At 44.6% G+C, this 25,289-nt stretch overlaps 1 protein-coding gene across 3 annotated transcripts in view; it reads left to right on the top strand.

Moving 5' to 3' along the window:
* LOC125967222 (uncharacterized) overlaps positions 1–24,790 on the top strand; it is a 49,980-nt gene extending 25,190 nt beyond the window's left edge. For all 3 annotated transcript variants that reach the window (XM_068650485.1, XM_068650484.1, XM_068650486.1), the window contains 8 exons: positions 2,942–3,097; positions 3,171–3,226; positions 3,683–3,733; positions 5,311–5,486; positions 5,611–6,011; positions 6,130–6,226; positions 20,373–20,667; positions 20,751–24,790. In XM_068650485.1, coding sequence (XP_068506586.1) covers positions 2,942–3,097; positions 3,171–3,226; positions 3,683–3,733; positions 5,311–5,486; positions 5,611–6,011; positions 6,130–6,226; positions 20,373–20,667; positions 20,751–20,920 — 1,402 coding nt within the window. In that variant the 3' untranslated portion in view covers positions 20,921–24,790. The remainder of the gene's footprint in view (positions 1–2,941; positions 3,098–3,170; positions 3,227–3,682; positions 3,734–5,310; positions 5,487–5,610; positions 6,012–6,129; positions 6,227–20,372; positions 20,668–20,750) is intronic.
* The last annotated feature ends 499 nt before the right edge of the window (positions 24,791–25,289 follow it).

Below are 25,289 nucleotides of genomic sequence, written 5' to 3'. Positions count from 1 at the left end.
GTACAGTTCTGGATCACCGCAAACACTGGCAGGTGGTCGCTTGAATCATTTATTATCAGTCCAGTTTTTCCTTTCTTTTCAATCACATTTATAAATATATTATCAATTATGGTGGCACTGTGAGATGTGATTCTAGTCGGACGAGTTATTGCAGGGTAAAGACTCATACTGTACATTAAGTTAATGAATTCTGTTATTGGAGTCAGCTGAAGTGGGTTCAGTAGATCTATATTATAATCACCACAGACATAGACCATTTTCGTATTGATTTTTCTTTCATACATTCTTGATAATAGTTCACTAAATGCCTCAATACTTGAACCTGGACATCTGTATACACACCTTACCAGAATGTTTTTTGATGATTCCATTTCTATTTCAACAGTAATACATTCCATGAGATTATCTATTGCTTGAGACATATTTCTTACTATCTTACACTTATAGTTTTTGTCTATGAATAGAGCAACCCCTCCACATCTTTTTACCATCCTATTTAATGTATAACTCTCATACCCCTCTATGTCAATCTTTTCAGACTGATCTTCCTTTAACCAGGTTTCAGATATTGCAATAACAGTAAACGGATTATTCATATCTTTTAAACATTGTTTGATCTTAGAGATGTTTGCTTTCAAGCTCCTACTATTAAAATGTATAATTGACATTGCCCTATTTGTTGCTACATTCTCGCTAAATTGCTCAACAGTATAGTATTTACAGTTCATTTGATTGTAGTTGATAAAGAAGTTATTCACAGGATCAATATTGTTCTCTATGTCAAATCCCTTATGATCAGTGTAATCAAATGTTTTCAAATCAAGTTCTTCATTTTCAGCTATCAGTGCTTGTTTGTTAAACAGACCAGTTGGAAAGGAAAGGCATTTGTCAGTACTGTTCATGATAGGTTGATAATTTCACCAGGTTTTTTTACCTTCCATGATCTAAAAGTATCACAACTTGAGGTTCTACGTAATGATGTACAGGTTACTGATCTCCTTCATACCGCTTAAGATGCTCTATGGCACTAATGCAGAAACCATGAGAACTCTCTGTTGCTCCAACAGGTTTGATGAATACCTTACAACCTGCAGTCCAAGTGGACTGTATTTTACCGTTTTTCTTAAGACCTCTTGCTTTTTTAGCTATTTCACCATTTTTCTTGGTGAGGTGTTCATTCATGTATACGTTCGTGCCTTTTAGTTTCCTACCTTGTTTGAGTAGATTTATCTTACTTTTCCTATTAGTAAAACGGACAATTATAGGTGGTATCTTGCTATCTAGACTCCTCGTTGGCAGAGTGTGGCATGCCTCAATATTGATAGTGTCAATAACGATGTCTTTGCTGTGGAGGAAAGATTTTACCTGCTCCTCGGTTGTCTCCTCATGTTCAGGATAGTCCTCTGATGCAAGGCCTTTCACAGCCTGCTGGTAGCTTCATGGTTTAATCTTTAAACCTGTGATGATGACATCGCTCATTCTGGAATACTGCTCCAAGTTGTCTAATCTATTTTCCAGGCTGACAATTTTCTTATTTTGTTCAGTATTTAATTGTTTGAGCTGCTTCACCCCTCCCATCAGCTCTGTAATAATGGCCTGTTGCTTCATTATGGTTTCAAGAGTTGAAGACATCACTTCCATTGATAGCTTCAGCTCCTCCATGTCCTTCTGGAGCAATTTCACGGCCATCCTGACTATCAACCTATACCTGATGGTAGCTTTCCTCCTGGGGCTGGAGATGCTATCCCACTCAACCCGGTGTCAGATGACCTCCTAGGGCGGCTGGTGGTGCCAACTCACTGGGGCTAGTGGTGGCTATCCTCCTGAGCCTGGTGATGGTAGTCTGCTGAGCCTGGTGGTGGCTGTCCTTTTGGGGTTGGTGGTACTAGCTTACTGAGCCTGATGCTAGCTCTCTTCCAGGGGCTGGTTGTGCTAGCACACTGGGCCAGATGGTAGCTCTCCTCCTGGGGCTGATGGTGTTAGCCTCCTGGAGGTCCGGTGTAGACCGCAGGTCCGGCGTTACTGGCACGCAGTCTGCCAACGGTCACAGGTCCAGCGTTGCTGGGACGAAGTGCGGCACCGACCGCGGGTCCAGCGTTGTTGGCTCGAGGTCCGGCAATGGCAGCGAATCCGGCGACGTTGGAGTGGGACACTAATGCGACCGCGAGTCCAATTGCGCCGGGAGGATTCCCAGTGGCGGCCGCGGATCTGGCGTCGCGCTACGATCCGTCAGCTTCAGTTACTTTCACATCAGCTTGGCTCTGAGAAATCCGTGCAGCAACTTCAAATGAACTTCTCATTTGAGAGGAAATAAAAGTCCAAGAAAAGGAGATAAGTAAACACGTTTTTCAACGACTTTCTCCTATGCGAACTCAAGGTGTAAACCGGAAATCAAACCGGAAGTCCAAGAGATCGTAGATAGTACACATATGCATACAAGCAACCCCCAAAAAAACAAGAAGGCACAAACAATGAATAAATGAGAGTGTTGAATAAATGATAAATAAACAAATAATAATAAATAATAATAATAAATATAAGAGGAGCAAAAATGGAGCAAGTGTACATACAGCAGACAGTGGACTTGGATATGGTGCTTTAAAGTGTTAATTGCTTTATTTGATGTTTTCTCTATTTTTTATGTTTTGAATATGTTCAAAATAAAGATATAAAAGCATGTGAAGTGATCAACTATACTAAAAATAACATGGGAAGTGGTCAACTATACTTGTAAGTAAGTGATGTCTTAATGATCAAGTAAAAATTTGTGAAAAAAAACATATATAAGTCGCTCCTGAGTATAAGTCGCCCCCCCACCCAAACTATAAAAAAAAAACGCGACTTATAGTCCGGAAATTACGGTATACACCTAAGCTTCCAACACATTCAGAGATAATTCCCGTTTTCTTTTTTTTTTTTGTTCCTGTCTGTTTTCTTGAAGCATAAATGGCTTTCAGGTCAGTGGCCCCCACGACATGAAAAAAGAGTTCAGTGATGATGAATATGGAAAAGCTGAGCTGACATTAACCTGGACACCACAGTATAGTGATGAGTACAGAGTTTCGCCAATCTGCTTCACTGCAGAAACAAATGAATGGTGAGTTTTGGGATATTGATGAGGTTTGATTATTTTGTTGTTGTTGATCATAAGAATCTGTTTCGTATTTCAGCCAATCAGAGATGAGGTGTGTTGTTGTCATGGTGAGCAAGACAAAGTTCTTCAATGGTTTGTTCATCCTAATTATTGCATTTTTAAATATTTTATTGTGGTATTATACTTAACAAAAATTAAGGAAATAACGAACTAAACCTGAAAATCATTACCATTAATGAAATTAAATAAAACCAAGACAGCTTTAAAAAAAATTACAAACTACAGTTTACTTTCGTTAAACTAGCTAAAACTAAATACGATTAAAGGTAAAATATCCTTTTAGGGATTATTTTAAATGTATTTAATTTGTTATGACTCTCTCACTCTCTTCAGTTGTAGTTCCAGTCCAGTCTGCATCCCAGTTGTTCCACTCATACATAATGCTAAAAATATGCCCCCCCATCCCCAAAAAATGTGATTGAAAGAAGCCCCACAACATAATCCAATTAATAGCATATTTAAAGTCTGTCTCACACCCTTATTTTTTACAGCACGTCGGATTTGTTAATAATACTGTGTATTTTTCAGACTTTTCTCACAGAAAGGATGAGGCATCGACAGCATCATTCACGGCCACGGGTACAGTTTTCATTTAAACCTTCGTTTGTTTTTTGAAATACTCAAGTTGTCCGAGAATGCAAACATGGGGACCATATGCAAACTCCACACAGCAGGCAGATTGTGAAGCAAATGTGCACGCTGCACCACAATTTTAACATAAAAATTTAAACTGAAGAATCACTGACAGTTTACTAGTTAACCCATTTGTTTGGGTGCAGAAAGTGTGGGTTTAAGTCCATCGCTGTGCTGGTGTAAATGCGAGTGTGAATGATCTCTATATTGGCCCCAGGATTAACTGGCGACCAGAACAGGTTGTAGTCCATGCGACCCTGAATAAGACGAGCATTGTGGATTCCATTTTTAACATGGTAAAGGTAGGATGTTTGATATCCTATTCATAAAAAATATTTGTTGTGAAGAATAGTCTACTTTCTGTTACAGTATACAATACCTGGACACATTAGGAGTTGTAATGGAGGTCAAACAAATTTAACTTCATCTTACCATGATTCAAATTGATATCAGCAACACATTGATATCAGCAAGGTTGAATTCACTGGCATTGGACCCAAAAATTGCACATTTGTTGATCCATTAACAGTGCATACTTTATGGGATACTTTACTTATTTAGAGATTTTCAGCTGTGAAAAGATCATATTTAATTGGATAACTTCATTATATAACACCTGTAAAACATATTTTGTCACTTGCTGTCTACTGGAAATGACATAATTTGCTCTCGGGCTTGAGTAACAACCAATCACAGCACATGTGATGGTTGCAAGCTAAGTCTGTAGAACTGTTTCCTTTTAAATATTTAGGTAAAAAAATATATATTTTGTATTTGATTGAATCCTTATTTAAGTGAATGTTTTATTTTCCTATATTTGAGCAAAATGGTAACGTCCAAACTGTTCCAGTGACTTACAATAATATCAAATGAAACAGCTGCCTCATCTTTGGTGAATATTTGTGACTATCACGCTTCTGTATTTCAATGCTGGTCAGGAATCATAATGGTGGTACTTACAGAGCCTCTTTTTTTTTTTTAGATGGTTTTTAGTATAAAGAGTTTTGAGAACCTCAGGTTGAGCTGGATAAATAATGTGAAAATAAATAAATAAATAATTGCGCTATGTGGAGATTGACCAAAAGTACAGGTTCTATTAGTTGATAGAAAGATAAACAGAAAAATACAAAGTACTTTGTACTTGGCTGTAGTTTTTTAACAAAAAGGCAGCAGTTAGTGTAGCTGGTTGTGTTTAACTCACTTTCATTGGACATTGTGTGCGGTGTTCCCAAGGTTCAGCATTAGGCCAAAATTGATCCAACCATCCATTTCTGAACCACTTAATCCTCACGGGTTGCGGGTGTGCTGGAGTCCATCCATCTGACTCCGGGTTGTAGGCGGGATATACCCTAAACGGGTCGCCAACAACCATTCACAGTCACACCTATGGACAATTTATAGTGTCTGTCTTTCTGTTTGTCCGGCCGTCAATACACATAGTACCACAGACTTTTGAATATTCCTCTACAGTTTGAAGTGATCTTTTATTTATTGGTTTATTTTGTTATTAAATGTGATAACAGGTAAAACAGTTGTGACATGCACAGCCAACCAAATGATGGTTGCTATTGAGAGATCGACATTGCCTGGTGTGGATGCGAACTCTCTCTCTTTGAACGACCCGTCATGCTTGGTCACTTATAATGCCACTCACATCATTGGCTCAGTGTTGTTCAGCAACTGTGGCACAACAATTGAGGTAATTACTTTTTTTTCCCGACATATTTTTCCATTGGTTATTTTGCAATGATAGCACATGTGAATTGTTGCCTGTTTCTTCTCATCTGTCAGTTTGACATCTGTTCATTTTCTCTTTAAAACAGGATAAAGAAAACTATATTTTTTTCCAGAATCAGATCCAAGCCGTACATGACCCATTGAAAATTGTATTCCGAAGAAAGGCGGTGAAGATTCGGTTCTCTTGCCAGTTCCCCAAAAGAGCTAGCATCTCCTCAAATTATAATGTTGAAAAGTCTGATTATATTTTCAGCGACTCCAGATTCGACAGTTTCAGCTATTCATTTGATGTTTATACAGATGGCAACTTCACAAATCAGGTGCAGCCTACTGCTTATCCAGTACAGGTCGAGTTTCTTCAAAACATTTATTTGGGCCTTAAGGCAGAAACAGAACTAGCAAATGTAAGTTTGTTCCTGGACTCATGTACAGCCACGCCGGACAACCGCCCTGACAATGATGACCTCTATGACCTCATCAAGGACGGGTGAGTCCTGACATAAGCTCCTGAAAACAAAGAATCGCAGATGTTGTTAATCAATTCTAGTGTAGACCATTTTTCTAAACGCAGCATCAGACATGTTTGATATTTGGTTTTCTCACAGGTGTGTTAAGGATCAGTCATTAAGAGTCACAATGGTTGATAATTTGTCATACCACTTGGATTTTCAAGCTTTCAGATTTGACGGCGATCATGATCAGGTGACCAAACAATATATTTCTTCCTATCGCTCATTTAACTGCTTTTCCTGCTACATATACAATGCAATTTCCACAATCAGAATGTCAATAATTCATTGGCATTTTTATTTGATGCTATCATGCTGGTTCAGTATAAATCTGTTAACAGGTTAGTTGGACACATATTTGCATAATGCAATTCTGATTCAGACATACTAGCATGTGTCTGTTTTTTAATGGTGGCATATTCCTCTGTTTGTGGGTCTGATTGAATGCTAAAGTACTATAGTATCTATTAAATGCTACGTCCTTATAAGATCTGTTATATTCTACATTGCGATTTTATTATTTCATATACCGTATTGGCCCGAATATAAGATGGTGTTTTTTGCATTGAAATAAGAAGTGAAAAAGGTGTGGGTCGTCTTACAACGCTAGTTGGCGCCAGATATCTTTAAAGCGAATGCTGAACTTAACTCCCCAGGTCACGAAGAGGAAAGAGATCTCAGCTACTCTCAAGTTTAAACCAGTTTGCATTATTTTATTGCAATGTTTTGTTAGACAGATTTGTGTTAGGTTACGGATTTTAGTTATTGATCTGACTCCAAATTGCGATCAACACTTAACACATAAATTGCTATGTCCTAATCCACACACTGGCGCACCTAACAATTTTGCGAGTTCGTTCTGTCAAAGAGAAGACCAGTAGATCAATCAGACCAAATTTACCAATTATTTATTCCTGACAAAGCGCACTAATACAGGCCTGGGTCCCGGGTCCCTCACACTAAGACCCGTGCGTTTTTGTGACCACCAAAAGACGACACATTCTTCCGGGTTGCCCAGTTTTAAAGAAACACAATATGAATATTAAAGCATGCAAAATATTGTGAGATGATTGGTGGATGGCCATCTCCTCCCCGTGTCGGTGCTATCGCGGAGGTCAGGTGGTTGGAATTTCCCGCGAAGTCCAAGACACATACACGTGCTGTTGTTCTCATTCCCGACCTTGAGGTGTTCTCTCGTACCGGTACTCCCTGTCTGGGCCTATACACAACACTTCCAAGAAAACAAGTTCATGCAGTTTGCCTGCACATTCTTCGCCCCCCACCAATCCACACGTGCACTCTAATACTAGATATTAATATGATTATAAGTTTAACACAACCTTAAAAAATATGTTTGCAAACTCCCAAAAGCACATTTCCCTTTATTCCCTCTCATGACCTCATTTATGAGGTCATCACCCGTTACCCTAGCAAACAGCTACCAGCGCGCTGTCGATCCTTCCTTCCCCCCGCTGCTCATGTTGAGTCACCAGGGCATATTGGCCCATCGGTGGCAACGGGCCAACGGTTTTCTCGATCAACCGGACAGTGAGTGACCTAATACATGGAATACAACAACAATCGCATAAAATCATAATTGTAATAAAAATAGCTACAGCAACAAGCACAGGCATGATGAGGCCTTTCCAGCTTCCGAACGTTTTCATCCAATCAGACCAAATATCGGTGTGTACGCCTGAATGATCTTTCATCTTTTTGTTCAGTGTCCTCAGTCCTTCCAACGCCCTGGTCAGTCGGCCTCCTGGTGCCGTGTTGTTTGGGATGAAAGTACAACATGCATCACCAAACATTCCACACACACCATGTTCCTTAGCTAATAGCATGTCCAACGCAATTCTATTTTGGAACGCCATTAACGACGTTGCAGCCAATTGTTCATGAACTGCGGCGAATGATTCAGCTGTATAATTACCCAGCCGTTGGACATTGTAATGAACGTAATTAATACGGTCTACATTTTTATTGGGGGTGATCCATAGGAAGATACTTTCGAATCCTGAGGACACTTGATTAACGAGTTTATACTTATCTGGCACACCCCGGGGCACTCCTATAGTGTCAATATATGTTGGATCGTCGTCGCTCAACCACGGGGGCAAAATGTCTCTTTTGGCTCGCTTCAGGAGCCCCGCCAGTGGGGACTCCAGGTTCCAATTGAGATTCTGTATTTCAATGGGGACAACCACCACAGGCATTATCAACGACACGAGGGCACAGATACCTGATGCATTCTTCGGCAAGCGATCCTATAATTTGTCATCTGCACACCACAACCAGATGTCACTGGTCTTCCTCTGCTCCTTCCATCATTGCTGGGTGAATTCTGGCATGTCCTGTTAAAGCTTGAAAGCAAGTGAATTTGGAAAAAAACTTTGTATATCACAATTACAAATTGAAACCTACTCACCCATTTCTATTTTACCACTACCCCCTTTTGACACATTCACCCAATGTGTCATTACGTATCAAAAGGAACCTGCAAAGCGTCCCCTCTCATCACCACACTCATTGTAGCCAGGCCCGCGGAACCTCTAGTTACCATCTTTGCCCCGGGACCATCACCACAAGTCCTTGAAACTTGACTGTCCATGTTAGGTTCAGATTCAGCAAAAGGATCAGGATGTCCACCACACACACTCGGCAACACAAACAAAAATCATCGCACTCCTGTCAGTGAGCTTATAGCCCGGCTGACAGCGGACATTTGTACACACAAAAACAGACATCAAGTATCAAAATTAAAACAGTCATAAAATGAATCCTGGCGCCCGCGGATCATGTCCTGAAAACCACGTCATCAACAAGTTCATCATAAAAACCAAAAGGGCAAGGGTTAACATATTCTTGTAAATCCAACACAAACTTTCCACGAATGCAATCGACAACCTGCAAGAATGAAAATGTCAGGAATGAGTTGAGCCAGGGCGACCAAATGCAGCTTGAACCAGGATTTATTGCAGGGAAAAGGAGTTGGAAGGGAGGCAGACACAGACGGGAGGAAGACTCACGGCCAGCAAAACAGACAGACTGACCGACATGAAGTCCCCTTGGACAAGATTAAAATTCTGACCGTGAGCCTTCAGACAGACCGAGGGAAAACCAGATGACACGAACAGGAACACTGGGCACGAACAGGAATGGACACAACAGTAGACACCGACAGGGAGAAACACACGGGCAGGGCTTAAATACACAGGGTAACAAGAGGAAGCAGGTGACAGACATTACGGTAACGAAAGGGGTGTGGCTGAGCGAAGTGGCACGGGCGTGACAGTACCCCCCCCACAAGGGACGGCTCCCGACGTTCCAAAAAAGAAAAAAAACCCAAGACTGTCCAACATGGGCCGGGAGGAAATGGGGAGGTGGCCGCACGTCACACACCGCCGAAGGCCGACTGGGTGACGGCCGCTGGATCCACGCCGCCGGAACTGGTGGCGGCCGCAGCATCCGCGCCGTCGGTACTGGATCGGGGGGCGGCCGTGTGTCATGCGCCGTTGAAGCCGACTGGGTGACGGCCGCTGGATCTGCGCCGCCGGAACTGGTGGCGGCCACAGCATCCGCGCCGTCGGGACTGGATCGGGGGGCGGCCGTGCGTCATGCACCGTTGAAGGCCGACGGTGACAGCCGCTGGATCCGCGCCGCCGGAACAAGTGGCGGCCGCTGGATTCGCGCCGTCGGATCTGTTTTTGGGGGGGGGCAACCGTGCATCTTGCGTCGCTTGAACTCATCTCCTTGGCGACCATGCAGCAGTTGCGGGAGCCGGCAAAGGGTTGGTCCAAGCGCTGGTCGCTGTGATGGTCGGTGTCTTCTGTCAGGAATGAGTTGAGCCAGGGCGACCAAATGCAGCTTGAACCAGGATTTATTGCAGGGAAAAGGAGTTGGAAGGGAGGCAGATACAGACGGGAGGAAGACTCACGGCCAGCAAAACAGACAGACTGACCGACATGAAGTCCCCTTGGACAAGATTAAAATTCTGACCGTGAGCCTTCAGACAGACCGAGGGAAAACCAGATGACACGAACAGGAACACTGGGCACGAACAGGAATGGACACAACAGTAGACACCGACAGGGAGAAACACACGGGCAGGGCTTAAATACACAGGGTAACAAGAGGAAGCAGGTGACAGACATTACGGTAACGAAAGGGGTGTGGCTGAGCGAAGTGGCACGGGCGTGTCAGAAAACAAGTTACGCAAGCAACGCGCAATCCGCTCCTTGGCTGGTGGCTGATGCTGCTGCAAAAAAATCAAGTCACACAGAAAAACAAAGCAGAGCGTGCTATTGTCGCAAACACGTTCAAGCGTCAAACAATTGGTCACTGTCCACCTAGTCCGTCACCCCGTCGGGTGAGCTCAAAGTCGTCACACGTCAAATCGTCCAAAGTCTTGCTGTTCGATACTAGTTCTGTCTTGTCTGACCATATCACTGAAATGGGCCTTCTCCATCACACCGTTTTGTTGTCGATGGTGCCCCTGATTTGATCATTGAGCCATGGTTCCGGTCAGAACTCATCACTTACCAGTTCCAGACCCTCCAGTCTGTACCACCCCTTCAGGTGAGAGGAATTTTATCCTCAATTGCAAACACATCACCCCAACTTCAGACCTCTCTGGCCAATCATACTGCGCACACACAGTCATAGATGATCACATGCGCACACACCCATCCACACACTCGCAGACACACACATCCGTCTCTATCACTCAGCTCTCCTCCCACACTAAGCAAAGTTAGTATGTTAGTGTGCAGGCAAACATTGACTCCTAATAGTAACTCTTCACATTTGGACATACTTGTCAACATGACCTATTGTAAAATCTCCAATTCAATTTTCCATAAACTCGCCCATCAGATTCATCGCAAATTGTCATATATGTCTATCTGGGGGGGGGGGACGACTGTGGGACCCGCGTGTCAGGGGAGCCTCCATAACCTCAGATTGCTCCTACAAACTCGATCTCTATTAATTATCCTAATTAAATTCAATAAAGATGGGTCCGACTATTCCCTCTGGATTTTTACATCATCATTTGGCTCTCCCCCTTTTTCCTGTTGTCTAGCTCAAATATGTTTCTCAGTCTGCTTCTCTTTATTGCCCCTCTTGGCGAGTCTAACTCGCCCCTTTTTCTCTTCCTAAAAATCCTGCCTGTCACACCATCCAGCACCTCTCCCTAGAATGGGCAGTTTTTAATGTAATTTACGTCATTGCTGTCCAGATCTTCTATCCTCAATCTCCCTTGCTGTCAATCCCTGTTAAAATGCCAAAATGCCCCTGTTCCTCTTGACCGAATCCACTTTAGTCCAAATGTCCTATTCTAAAATGTATCTAACTCGACTTCTACTTCTCAAGCCTGACGAGCCAAAATATCAGACCTCGCTCTTGTTTCTTACCGTTTTAGCCTATTTGTTTTATCCAAATCTGTTCAATCTCTGACTATGATGCTTTTCTCTGTAGCTCTACGCATTATTCAATTTTTATCAAATCTCCTCAGTTCTGTCAAACTCAGTGCACAATGAAGCTCCTGTCCACCTTGACCCAAGCTCCACCCAGTTTGGTAACGCCACAGCAAGGAGTGCGATTTGGCCGTCGGACACTTCCAACACCCCTGCGTCCCAGAGGCCACGCAGAGTGTCTTCCATGCCTTGGTCCGCCTCTTTCGGCCAACGATATTGAGGCCGTTTGATAGGCTGCGTCTCATCCATTTGGAGATCAATAGGGGCCACCGAATGACAAAACCCGACATCAAATGGACCCTGGGACCACAGTGTGTCGGGCAAGGCCGCCAGCATTACTTCAGCGTCCTCATGATCAGTTAACTCCCTACCGTGTGTGCGGGACACCAACATCATCTCCAGCAATCCTGTGTCTGCCATGGGTTGTTTAATTTCAAGATTCAAGATTCAAGAGTTTTTTATTCGCCATGTTTGAGCGTGCCAAACAAGGAATTTGACTTCGGTAAATCACAGCCTCTGTTCAACATTTAGGTGACTAACAACAACACTCAGGACATGTGAAGAACGAAAGATATTCTCAAACACCCCCTGATCTTAAACTCCCAAGAGGGCAAGGAAAAACTCAAAACTCCAGCTAGGGGAAATGAGAAACCTTGAGAAGAGACCACAGATGGGAGGGTCCCTCTTCTAGGATGACCAGGCTGCAATGGATGCAGAGAGGACACATAGTACAAACAGTGTAGACAAAAAAGGTGTGGCAAGCGGGATGTTATTGCACAGTAATGACTCTGAGACTCTAAGAGTGGTGTGAGTTCATCAGAGCGACAGCCTGGGGGAAGAAGCTGTCTCTGTGTCTGCTGGTTTTAGTGTACAGAGCTCTATAACGGCGTCCGGAGGGGAGTAGTTCAAACAGGCTGCAACCTGGGTGCGAAGGGTCTGTTGAGATGTTACTTGCACGTTTCCTGGTCCTGGACAGGTACAAGTCTTGGATAGATGGGAGGTTGATTCCAATTATCTTTTCTGCAGTCCTTATTGTCCGTTGCAGTCTGTGCTTGTCTTGTTTGGAGGCCGATCCAAACCAGACAGTGATGGAGGTGCAGAGGACAGACTGGATGATGGCAGTGTAGAAGGTCTTCAGCAGCTCCCGTGGCAGGTTGAACTTCTTGAGCTGTCTCAGGAAGTACAGCCTCTGCTGGGCCTTCTTCCGGACAGAGTCTATGTGGCCGGTCCATTTCAGGTCCCGAGAGATTGTGGTTCCCAGGAACTTGAAGGTGTCTGTGGAGAGAATAGTATTACTGCGGATAGTGAGGGGTGAAAGTGGTGAAGGGCCTCGCCTGAAGTCCACTGTCATCTCCACGGTCTTGAGCGGGTTCAGGTCCAGGTGGTTTTGGCTGCACCAGTGGACCAGCCGCTCCACCTCCTGTCTGTACGCAGTCTCATCACCGTTCTGGATCAGTCCGATGAGTGTGGTGTCGTCTGCATACTTCAGGAGCTTCACGGAAGAGTCACTTGCGGAGAAATCGTTGGTGTAGAGGGAGAAGAGCAGTGGGGAGAGGACGCATCCCTGAGGGGCTCCAGTGTTGGTGGTCAGGGTGTCAGATGTGATGCTCCCCAGCCTCACACGCTGTCTCCTGTTGGTCAGGAAGCTGGTGATCCACTGACAGGTGGAGGCAGGCACCGCAAGCTGGATGAGCTTCTGTTGGAGGATGTCAGGAGCGATGGTGTTGAACGCCGAGCTGAAGTCCACAAACAGGATCCTGGCGTACTTTCCTGGGGTGTCCAGGTGTTGCAGGATGTAGTGCAGTCCCATGTTGACCGCATCATCTACCGACCTGTTTGCCCGGTAGGCAAACTGGAGGGGGTCCAGCAGGGGGCCCGTGACATCCTTCAGGTGGTTCAGTACTAACCTCTCGAAAGATTTCATGACCACAGATGTCAGTGCAACAGGTCTATAGTCATTCATACCTGTGATGGCGGGCTTCTTGGCCACTGGAACGATGGTGGAGCTCTTGAAGCACGAGGGCACCTCACACAGCTCCAGGGAACGGTTGAAAATCCGTGCAAAGGTGGGCGCCAGCTGCTCAGCGCAGACTTTCAAGCAGGAAGGTGACACGCCGTCTGGGCCCGGTGCCTTCCTGATCTTTTGTCTCCGGAACATCTGGCGCACTTCCTCCTCGCGAATCTGGAGTGCGGGCGCGGCCTCTGCAAGAGAGAGAGTCGGTGACCACGGTGATGGAGGTGCGGACAGAGCAGTTGTGGGGGGAGGTGAGTATGTGGATTGTGTGGATTGTGCTGCAGGAGGTCCCGTTGTGTGGGAGGACCGATCAAACCTGCAGTAGAACCTGTTTAGCTGGTCAGCGAGCCTTGGGCTCTCCACAGGACGGGGGGTTCGTTTCTTGAAGCCCGTGATGCTCTGCAGGCCTTTCCACACTGTTGAGGGATCAGGATTGGCAGAGAGGTGTCTCTCCAGGCTCTCCCCGTAACACCTCCTGGCTTTCCTGACCTCTCGGTTCAGTGTGTTTCTGGTCTGCTTGAACAGGTCCCGGTCGCCGCTCCTGTAGGCCTCCTCCTTGACTTTGCGCAGCCTCCTAAGGTTCGGTGTAAACCAAGGTTTGTCGTTGTTGTACGTGCAGAAGGTCTTAGTCTGCACACACAGATCCTCACAAAAACTGATGTATGATGTGACAGTGTCAGTGAGTTCATGCAAGTCTGAATTTGCAGCATCAAAAACACTCCAATCGGTGCAGTCAAAGCAGGCTTGGAGGTCCTGCCTTGACTCCACTGTCCACTTCCTGACAGTCCTCACCACAGGCTTAGAAGTTTTTAGTTTCTGTCTGTAGGCAGGGACCAGATGAACTAGACAGTGGTCCGAGAGTCCTAAAGCTGCACGAGCCACAGAGTGGTATGCATCCTTAATTACGGTGTAGCAGTGGTCCAGTGTCTGTGCCCCTCTGGTGGGACACGTTATGTGCTGTCTGTATCTGGGGAGTTCGTGTGTGAGGTTCGCCCTGTTAAGATCACCCAGAACAATGATTAGTGAATTTGGTAGGTTTCTCCATATCTGTCACCTGGTCAGCCAGCATCTGCGTGGCTTCACTCGCACGTGCGTGTGGTGGGATGTAAACAGCCACCATGACGATCGAGGAGAACTCCCGTGGTGAATAGAACGGCCGGCAGTTTATGAAAAGTGTTTCTAGGAGAGGGCTGCAAAACTCTTTCAACACCATGACATCGGTACACCAACGTTCATTAATGTAGAAACAGAGACCACCTCCCTTTGATTTTCCGGAGAGCTCCGCGCTGCGATCTGCACGCGTTAGCCGAAACCCAGCTAACTCCATGGCGTGGTGGGGGGTTCGTTCGCTAAGCCACGTCTCAACAAAACACATTTGGTATGCATTCTGAGACTCAGACCAGTACAAATTAGGAATGTGAGTTTTCCGCCAATCAGTCTGTTGCAACAACTGCTTGACCATTGAGCCCAATTGTCTGGCCTCGTGTCCTGGGGCAAGAGCCAGCGAAATGTGTGGCACCCCTTTCTCTGTCATTTTGAACCACTGCATTTGTTCATATGTCAATTCAGTTGCCGCTGCAACTCCCTCTTTACCAATCAAAATGCACGATGAAGTTAAATCCCACATGTGCCCTTCAATTTCTTCAAACAAATCCCGATATACATCATCACTTTCTCGGTCATAATATAGAGTGCAATGCAAAGGATCAACAGGTGGGTGGTATGGCGCCAGTGAGCAGATCCAGGCTTCCACAGTAGGTAGGTCGAGAACACACCGCCACCAGCAGGGGTCTCTGGCTCCAGCCTGGCCCAGTAGATGGTTGCAGTTTCTGCTTCTGCCGGTAGGGGCGCCATCAGCCACCGACCATGTTGTAGCTGCTGTGAGCACTGGATGCTGACGCCATCTGGAAATTGAATAATCACTCCCTCTGGCCCACACAGAATTCTGGCTTGAACGGCTGACAGCAAGTCCCTTCCCATCAAATTGATTGGAGTGTCTGTGGAATGGATGTATTTGTACCACAGTCTACACCCTGTCCGGGTGATCACAGTTTCAAGTGGTTTGGTAAAAGGCAGAGTACGTGGTTGTCCCGAGAAGCCGACTAAAGTTGTTGTTTTCTTTGACAGTGAGGATACAGGAAGGGCAGTGTTTATTGATGAATAAGTTGCTCCTGTGTCCACCAGCATCTTCACAGGTTTTCCTTCCACTGTCACATGAAGCATTGGCTCCGCCGGGCCACTGCTTTCCTGGCTCCCCGGGCAGCCCTATTCAAATTGTCCACAGCAGAGATCATCATGTTGGTAGTACTGACCTCCGTGCGTTTGTGGGCGGGTGGCTCCGCGCGGTCGATACTGTGGGCATTCTTTTGCCCAGTGGTCGGTTTCGCCGCAGATGAAACATGCGTTGGGCGAATGGGGTTTGTATGCTGCCCTCCCCGGGTAAGCAGGTGCACTCCCTCCCCGGCCTCTGTATCCGCCCCGGAACTGGCCCCTTCCGCGCCCCACCACCTGAAGAGCCTGTGACATTTGCATTTCCTTTTTCTGTGATTTAGACTGTTTAGCTTCACCATGCATTTTTGCCAACTGCAATTTCAACAACTGTTTAGATAATGCGTCTGTCTCGTTTTCAACTTTAGCTTGTGACTCAGTGAACATTCTGCAGTGATGCAAAAGATGACGTTTAAATCGTTCTTCGGCACAAACCAGAATGTCAGGATCTGACATTAGCTGCTTCTTCACATCTGGCGGCAGTCCATCCAGCAGCGCCGTTCGGAAGAGCACCTCTGCCTCGTGCGTGAGAGCCAGATAGCGACCTGTGGTTTCAATCCAACTCTCCACACATGTTACATAATGCTGTGCAGGTGACATTTTCACATCATAAGAAAACATAGTGGGGCCAGATCGGTGGGTTGTGGGAAAGTCAATTTAATGTTTTCAAACAGGGGCGCTGCTACTTGTGGCAAGGGCACCTCCCTCCCCAGTCTCGCTGTGCCTGCTGCTTCCTCAATTGCCTGCAGTTGCACCAGGGAGCATGCTCCTGCCAACATATGGCGCATGTCACCGAGTGTACAGCTCTGCCCACTCATCAGAGCCAAAAATTTGTTCAGCCACACCTTGCCTCCTCTGTGAAGTGGGGGCATATTTTCCATTATCGTGGTCACATCACGGAGCACCATGGGCTCGTAGTGCTGACCGCTCGATGTGGTCACCAGCGGACACATCAATTCATTTTTCTGCACCTCGGTCTGTGTCATCTGTACCTGACCACTCCGCAAATTATATTTTCTCCGTGTCTCTCTCTCTCTCTCTCTCTCTCTCTCTCTCTCTCTGTTGCCCATTTTAACATCTGCGCTTCCTGTCTACGCTGCTCATCGGCTTGATCAATTTTCTTTTTTAGCTCCTCATTCTCGGCAGTAAGTCTATGCCAGCTTTCTCCTTTTGTCACATTGGACGGTTGAGGGCTCGGACCGGGGGTGGAGGTGTCCACGCGGGATGTGTCCACGCGGGATGTGTCCCCCTCCCGGGCCCGTCGCCTCTCTTTATTTACTGCTTGTTCAATCAACTGTACAATACTCTGATCCGCCCTTTCGCCTTCGCCCTCGACATCCACTACCATCCTACCACCCAACGTCACCACCGGATCCATTACTCCGGGGTCGCCGTACGGCGGCGGTCCAACATAGCTCACTCCGAGTTTCGGGGCACTCGGGTGTGTCACATCATGCAAAGATGGATAAATGCCCTTGTATTCATTTCTTTCCTTGTCTATTTTCACCGCTTTCTCTACCCTTCTTTCTCATGCTCTTGTTAGCCTGCCATTGTCCAAATCAAAAATGTTTTTTTCTTTTAACTCTCTTTCTTTTGAACCTCTAAATCGCTCGTGTTGCTAACCTAACCTAACCTTAAAGAAAGGACAAACAGATTACTCCCAATAGCTCCTTATTATTTACGAGTTAGCCCCCCTTTCTTGAACATTCTCTGATCCATGCCGTCTTCCTCCTCACACTGTGTGGATGCAGCACACAGGGTGTGCACATAAACGCACACACCGAGCGCGCACACAACCGCACGTACACACACACACACACACACACACGCATACGCACGCACGCACGCACGCACGCACGCACGCACGCACGCACGCACGCACGCACAATCCATCTCTCATGTAGCTTCTTTGCCACTTTCTATCGGTCAATACCACTCACAATTTGCGCTTCCACATCAGCATATACATTCCTTCAATCTCACTGCTTCAAACATTCACTGAGAACCTCACACTGTCCCTGCCCCGCCCGGGCTATAGCACCCCCCGTGCGAGAGGGTCGCGGCATCAATGTTGACTGGTTACAGGCTGGCCATTTCCTGCAACAATCATGATGCTGGCCCACCGCCCGCACGAGCATAGCACAGGCCCACGCGTACAGCCCAGACCCGCGACTACGCGCGAGTGCAGGCTCGCCCATCAGTCTCAACCTCTCAAAGGGCAGGCCAACTTTGCTGTTGTGCCCTTCATCATGTTCACATTCGACATCTTTCAATGTCTTCTACACAACATTTGTTGTCTCTTATTCTCATCCTATCAAGCCACCGTTCTAGTAACTTTCTGTCACACACCTTATTTTCTCTACTGCCACACCTTGCTCATCTTAGTTTCTCTAACCAACTTAACTTAAACACACCATTCTTCCATAGAACACACATCACTCACACACACTCATGTACACACCCACTCATGAGGATCCTCTGCGCGCACACACTCTCTCCCCCCAATTTGGTTCATTTTGGATGTTTTAGCGGTCTGATCTCTCACAGGAGGAACTGTTACCACCGGATATTTTTTGAGGAGGCCTCACTTCCCCTCGGGGATCTCTTTATTAACCCCAGCTATTTGAATACGATCGTCACCGCACCCTTGTCCGCCACGACGAAGCACTAGGTCCCTGACCTATCAGTAGTACGCGTAAGTCCCTGACTTTACCGTACACGTTACACACGTAAGTTCCAAACTTATTCACCGTATGTATCTTAACTTCATGCACACCTTATTTGATCTGAACGACAGTCTCCTCTTAAATTTCCTCTTTCAATTTGCAGCATTTCGACTTATAGTAACAGGTATTCTGCTTACCTTATCGGTGATGAGCTCAGGGTTTAGGAGACGTCGTAACAGCTCAACGTTGTGCGCTTATTCCAAACGGTTCGCCGACCGGGAGACAGTGTCCCTGACACTGTCCGGTGTCTTGGCTAAAGACCACGAGTTGTCAATTACCCTTCTCTTGACATCACGTCCGCGGTCACCAAGAAATTGTTAGGTTACGGATTTTAGTTATTGATCTGACTCCAAATTGCGATCAACACTTAACACATAAATTGCTATGTCCTAATCCACACACTGGCGCACCTAACAATTTTGCGAGTTCGTTCTGTCAAAGAGAAGACCAGTGGATCAATCAGACCAAATTTACCAATTCTTTATTCCTGACAAAGCGCACTAATACAGGCCTGGGTCCCGGGTCCCTCACACTAAAACTCGTGCGTTTTTGTGACCACCAAAAGACGACACATTCTTCCGGGTTGCCCAGTTTTAAAGAAACACAATATGAATATTAAAGCATGCAAAATATTGTGAGATGATTGGTGGATGGCCATCTCCTCCCCGTGTCGGTGCTATCGCGGAGGTCAGGTGGTTGGAATTTCCCGCGAAGTCCAAGACACATAGACGTGCTGTTGTTCTCATTCCCGACCTTGAGGTGTTCTCTCGTACCGGTACTCCCTGTCTGGGCCTATACACAACACTTCCAAGAAAACAAGTTCATGCAGTTTGCCTGCACATTCTTCGCCCCCCACCAATCCACACGTGCACTCTAATACTAGATATTAATATGATTATAAGTTTAACACAACCTTAAAAAATATGTTTGCAAACTCCCAAAAGCACATTTCCCTTTATTTGTTAGACTTCACGTTCATGGTTAATGCATTTATTGCAATTTTGTTGTTTTATCACAGTAGATTGGTTTATTTACATTTCAAAAACCAGAAGCCATTCGTTTACATTTGGTTTATTTACATTTCAAAAACCAGAAGCCATTCATTTACAAATGTGATTGCACTTTAGTTTACATATTTAAATGTTCAGATATTAAGATGTGATGGACAGTTTTTGCATGATTTGAATGAGGCAAAATAACATGCTTTTTCACTCAAATATATTGTTATAATCATTTGTTTAAGATGTACTGTAATTATTTTCTGTATAAAAATTTAATTTGGTGTTCAAAAAGTATTTTTTCAAACTTGAGTCTTGAAAAAGAGGGTGTCGGCTTATAATCAGGCTCGTCTTATATTCGGGCCAATATGGTAGTTGTTAAAAAAATACATTTAAAATGATAAATGTGTATGTTTCACTGATTGTTTTTATAACAATATTTATGATATCAATCAACTAATATAACTGAGAACTGGATAAAAACACATAGTAACCAACCAGTTTCAGGGAAAACAACTGAATTAATGCAACACACATTCCAGGACTTTTGACAATGTAAAAGCACAGTGTGTTGGATTGAAAATTTGAGCAGACTGTATGCGATCTGTGGGACATACTTTGTCAACCCTAGCAGAGAACTTAAGTGTACTGCATTAAAGAGTTCTGTGTCTAATATTTAGGTTGCCTTAATTCATTACATGAGTCAAAGTGTACTGCATTAAAGAGTTCTGTGTCTAATATTTAGGTTACCTTAATTCATTACATGAGTCAATGATATTGTCACTGTCCAGCGGAAACCTCTTATGCCCAAATATCCTCAAATAACCCCCCCCCCCACCCACCCACCTTCTTACAGGTCTACATCACCTGCAAGGTCCTCATGTGCGATGTGAACGATCCCCTCTCCAGATGTACCATGGGTTGTCTAAACGAGCAGTTTCGCAGGCGCAGGCGAGCAGTGGGCATGCAGACCTCCACCCAGTCCCTGACTCAGGGTCCTTTTCAGTTTGTCAGTAAGGCGGTTCCCAGTGGAACTGTACATCACAATAACAGTGAGATGAAGAAAGCTGAGATTATTCAAGTGGATGTGAGAAAGAATGACGACATGGACTTTGTAGATAATATGAAAAAGAGTGATGTTCCTATGCCAGGTGCCAACATATATTGTACAACCCACTTTTCTTCCTAGCTTATTACAGAACGATCTAACATTTGCATTCATGTCTTCTACCAGTTTCTGGCAGGACCAAATTATGCAGAGTATGGATGGAAATCATCAGCACCAACATCAGCACTCTGGTACTTGGTAGTGCGTACTTGTCTGTGGTAGTGTCGGCTGTGGTGGTTGCCTATTACATAGAAAAGCGCAATAGAGAGGACCAGAAGCTTCTTCTGGTTTCTTAATGTACTAACCAACTTTTTAAATTTATACAAATCTTTATAAGTGGGCTATAACTCAAATCAAATACCTCTATTTTTAATAGATGCTGTTGCTTAACTTTATGCCTGCTTTGTATTTAAAAATATTAAAAAAAGCCAAATGAAAAAAATGTAAATATAGAACACAGTGAAAGGATTTAAAGAGTTCATTTGATTATTTCTGTGTGGAAAAGAAAGATGTCAAACGTCATACATCAGCAACTTAATTCTGCTTGCTTACTGCTGCCAAATATGTTGTAGAAGTCAAACGTCAGGTGTATGCATTAAAAAAAAAAAAAGCAGATGTAAATCGTGGACACCATGTAAGAATTAGGCATGGCAAAAAGTGGAGCCTAATGCAGTACTAATGCCGAACAGATGGTGGGGCACTGGTTAGCACGTCCGTCTCACAGTTCAGAGGTGCGGGTTTGATTCCGGCTTTCCATTGTGGAGTTTGCATGTTCTCCCCATGCCTACGTGGGTTTTCTCCGGGTGCTCTGGTTACCTCCCACATTCCAAAAACATGCATAGGCTGACTGACCACTCCAAATTGCCCGTAGGTGTGAGTGAGGATGATTGTTTTGTCTGTGTTCCCTGTGATTGGCTGGCGACTAGTTCAGGGTGTACCCTGCCTACCGTCCAAAGGCCGCTGGGATAGGCTCCAGTAGACCTGCGATATGAGTATTAATGATTAGGTTTAGAAAATTGATTATTTTTGTCTGTAAAAGATGAAGCACTAATCAAAGCTGCATGTGAACATAAACTAAATCATCTTGACTGCATACAGATTAAAACTGACAATGATACACAAAAACAAAATTTTATTTCAGTGTGCTTTTCCTTTTTTTTTTTTTAATACCACTATTCACGTCAACCATGTGAGGAGTTCTCAGTTGCTAACATGAAGCGTTTGCTTGCTTTGTGAGGTCATGTTCACGCAATCAAGCGTACACAAATATTGCATATTATTTAAATCATAAAACTGGACATTTATGGATTGATTCTGATTCATCCATGTTTGAATCGTGATGCATCTAATAAAAAAATGTGTGTCAATAACAAGCGGGTTTTTTTAAACAATTTGGCGCCCTCTCCAGCAGTTGATGCCCCAGGTGACGCCAGATTTGCCTATATTAAGTGCCAGCCCTGATTGTATGGTGCAGAAGGAAAACAAAGTGGTTCTGATTGGAGCTGAAACATATCTTGGCAATGGCAGATGTAATGCATATATTGCTTCTAATTTTCAAAAATTGGATTGTAGCAGCTAACAAGCTATCCATCCATCCATTTTCTGAACCGCTTAGTCCCCACGGGGGTCGCGGGCATGCTGGAGCCTATCCCAGCCGTCATCGGGCAGTAGGCGGGGGACACCCTGAACTGGTTGCCAGCCAATCGCAGGGCACACAGAGACAGACAACCAATCTCACTCACACTCACACCTAGGGACAATTTGGAGTCTTCAATCGGCCTACCAAGCATGTTTTTGGAATGTGGGAGGAAACCGGAGTGCCCGGAGAAAACCCACGCGGGCCCGGGGAGAACATGCAAACTCCACACAGGGAGGGCCGGAGGTGGAATCGAATCCGCACCCTCCTAACTGTGAGGCGGACGTGCTACCCAGTGCGCCACCGAGCCGCGCTAACAAGCTAATCTATCTTTAATCTATCTGTGGGGTCATTTAAACTAAGTTTAGATATTGTCTTTTTTTTTTAACTTAGCAAAAATATATGCAGTCAGGTATTTGCTGTCTTTTATGTGCTCGGGAAAAAAAACTCATTTCGGTTGCCGATTGATAATTAGGTACTGGGTCTCCACATCCTCATTTGCTTCCATGACTTTGCTGGACTCAATTATAAGGATCTTGAAACTGTCTCTGAGCTCCTCTTCAGACGTTATGGCATGCATCCGGACAATGTTGTTGGCCAGCCTGGAGAATTGCCGCTTTGCAGACGTCCTCTTGGCTTTGAGCTGCTCCAATGACTGTGAGTCGGCCATCTTTCCTTCCCACCAGGATTCAATTGCCGTGAGCTGATACTCAGCGTGTTACCAGGCCTCTGGATTTCCAGGCCTGGTCAGTTGCTGTTCATGATACTCCGGTCTTCACACCGGTTTTTCACTGTCAAGTGGCCCACACTTTTGTGGGGTTAAATTGCAGCTCCCCACTTGAAAGGCGCTTGGACAAAAGGATTTGAACTGGACTTCACTCAGTGATCATGACTGTTTTTTTTTCCTTGTCTTTGGTTTATTTTCATCTTCAGCCAAACACAGCCGAACACAGCCAACACAGGTGAAAAACCTTAAAATAAACACAGATGGTCAAACTCTAAACCATAATTAAGCAATACAATCCAAAATCAAATACTTAGGTTTTAAATACTAAGTCAGGACGACTTAGCCAAACAGCTTTCAACCCTGGTAAGTACATACAAACATTTTTCCCGATTTTTTTTTTAGCTTTTACTTTTTAGAATACACCACATAATTTACCACAATTTCACTATAATGTTGAGCATAACCATAACCCATCAATTTTACATATTAATTTCCTAAGCCACCCAGATGTGAGCTGTAGCCCCATATTCAAATGTCCAAAGGCTCACCGGCTCCTTCTTTTGTTTCGTTTTCCAAGCTTTCCGCTGCAGTCCTGCCCTTTGGAAATGCTGCCTTGTCTAAATCATGGCAGGTTACCGTGAGCTCCAACACTCTCCCTCTTAATTAACCCCACCTGGTGCTCTCAACAGCCTGCCTCCTTGGGTGTGGCTGAGACACACCCAGGCAGAGAGGGTGCGGCTTGCAACTCGTCTCAAGAAAAAGACAGGGTGACATTACCAATGACAGGAACAGGAACCAAAAAGACATCAAGACATGAACACACAACATAAATCCAACACCGAACAACCACAACCAATGATCCGACCGGGAGTGAGGGGCAGACAGGACTTATATACGCGACAGGTAACGAGAGGCAGGTGGGAATAATCATACTGATCATGGGCACACAGGAGGGGAGGGGCGAGTACACAGACAGAAACCAAGACAACAGACACATAGTGGAGCAGTTGGGGACAAGACGTGACAGTATATAGTATGAAAAGGTTTGTGTTGATTGCAGTTCGTTCATTTGTCACAAAGCATTGCATGGACCAATGAAGAATGAAACTTGGTTGTGAGACATAAAATACTATGGTGTTCTACTCGATAAACAAAATGTAACCCCCACTGTTTTCTTGAGAACAAGAGAGGGGATTGGGGCTAAGGTCTTACAGATAAACCCTTAAGTTTTTGCTCATGTCAATGCCAAGATGAAATACAAGTTTCAAATTAAGGTTTTTGTCTATCTGAAAAAGAAAATCTGTTTCAGTATTTTATTGAAAGTAAGCAATAAATAATACTGTGATAAAAATAGTTTATAAGTACCGTAATTTTCGGACTTTAAGTCACGGTTTTATTCATAGTTTGGGTGGGGGGGCGACTTATACTCAGGAGCGACTTATATGTGAATTTTTTCGCACATTTTCAAAATTCAAAAATCTGTGATGTAGTGAAACCGCGATAAACTAACCGCGATGTAGCAAGGGATTAATGTCATTTGACCTGCAAGTGATGTCAGCAGCGCGGCGGTTGTTTACATAAGGACAAAGGATTCTATCACGGGATGACGAAGATGTCGAAGGGCCCCACGTTTGAAGGATTTAATGATTTGGAGTGACACAAGGTTTGAAAAACGTATTTATGTTATAGTTATTTGATATATTTTATTTCGTGTAGCAACTTGTATATGTTTTTATCGTTACAGTTCAGTAGTTGTTGGCTCGTTGAACTCTTGTTTTGTTAAATAAAGAGCCGTTTACCAAACCCACGTGTTCCCTGGTACTTTGTTAACGCTACAATATAGTTGTATACAAGATCTGTGCGGCGCGCACTCAGCGTTGTTGACATAAGAGGACGGGGAATTTGATCGATGGATTTAATGATTAGGAGTAACACAGATGGTTTGATAATATTGTTGTTATATGATAGTTATTTGAAATATACTTTATATATCGTTATATGGGTCTGTGGAATAATTAGAAATGCAACTTACGAGTCCGACGTCAGCGGTGCATATGTGGCGCATACGCGGCATTGTTTACATAAAGGACGATCGATGGATTTAATGAATTGGAGTGACACAGATGGTTTGATAAACGTGTTATTTATGTAATACTTATTTGAATAACTCTGAATGTCACTCAGGCCCGTTCTCAGCTCCTCGTTTTGTGTATATGTCACGTTAGCATACCGTATCGTTTAGCCTGTTGTTGCTGGTTCATGTCTGTTCTTGGTGTTGGATTTTGACAGATAAATTTGCCCC

Source organism: Syngnathus scovelli, chromosome 4 (genome assembly GCF_024217435.2).
Source record: "Syngnathus scovelli strain Florida chromosome 4, RoL_Ssco_1.2, whole genome shotgun sequence".
Lineage (NCBI taxonomy): Eukaryota > Metazoa > Chordata > Actinopteri > Syngnathiformes > Syngnathidae > Syngnathus > Syngnathus scovelli.
The sequence above is the reverse complement of the archived record's forward strand: the minus strand, read 5'-3'. Positions and strand labels throughout refer to the sequence as shown.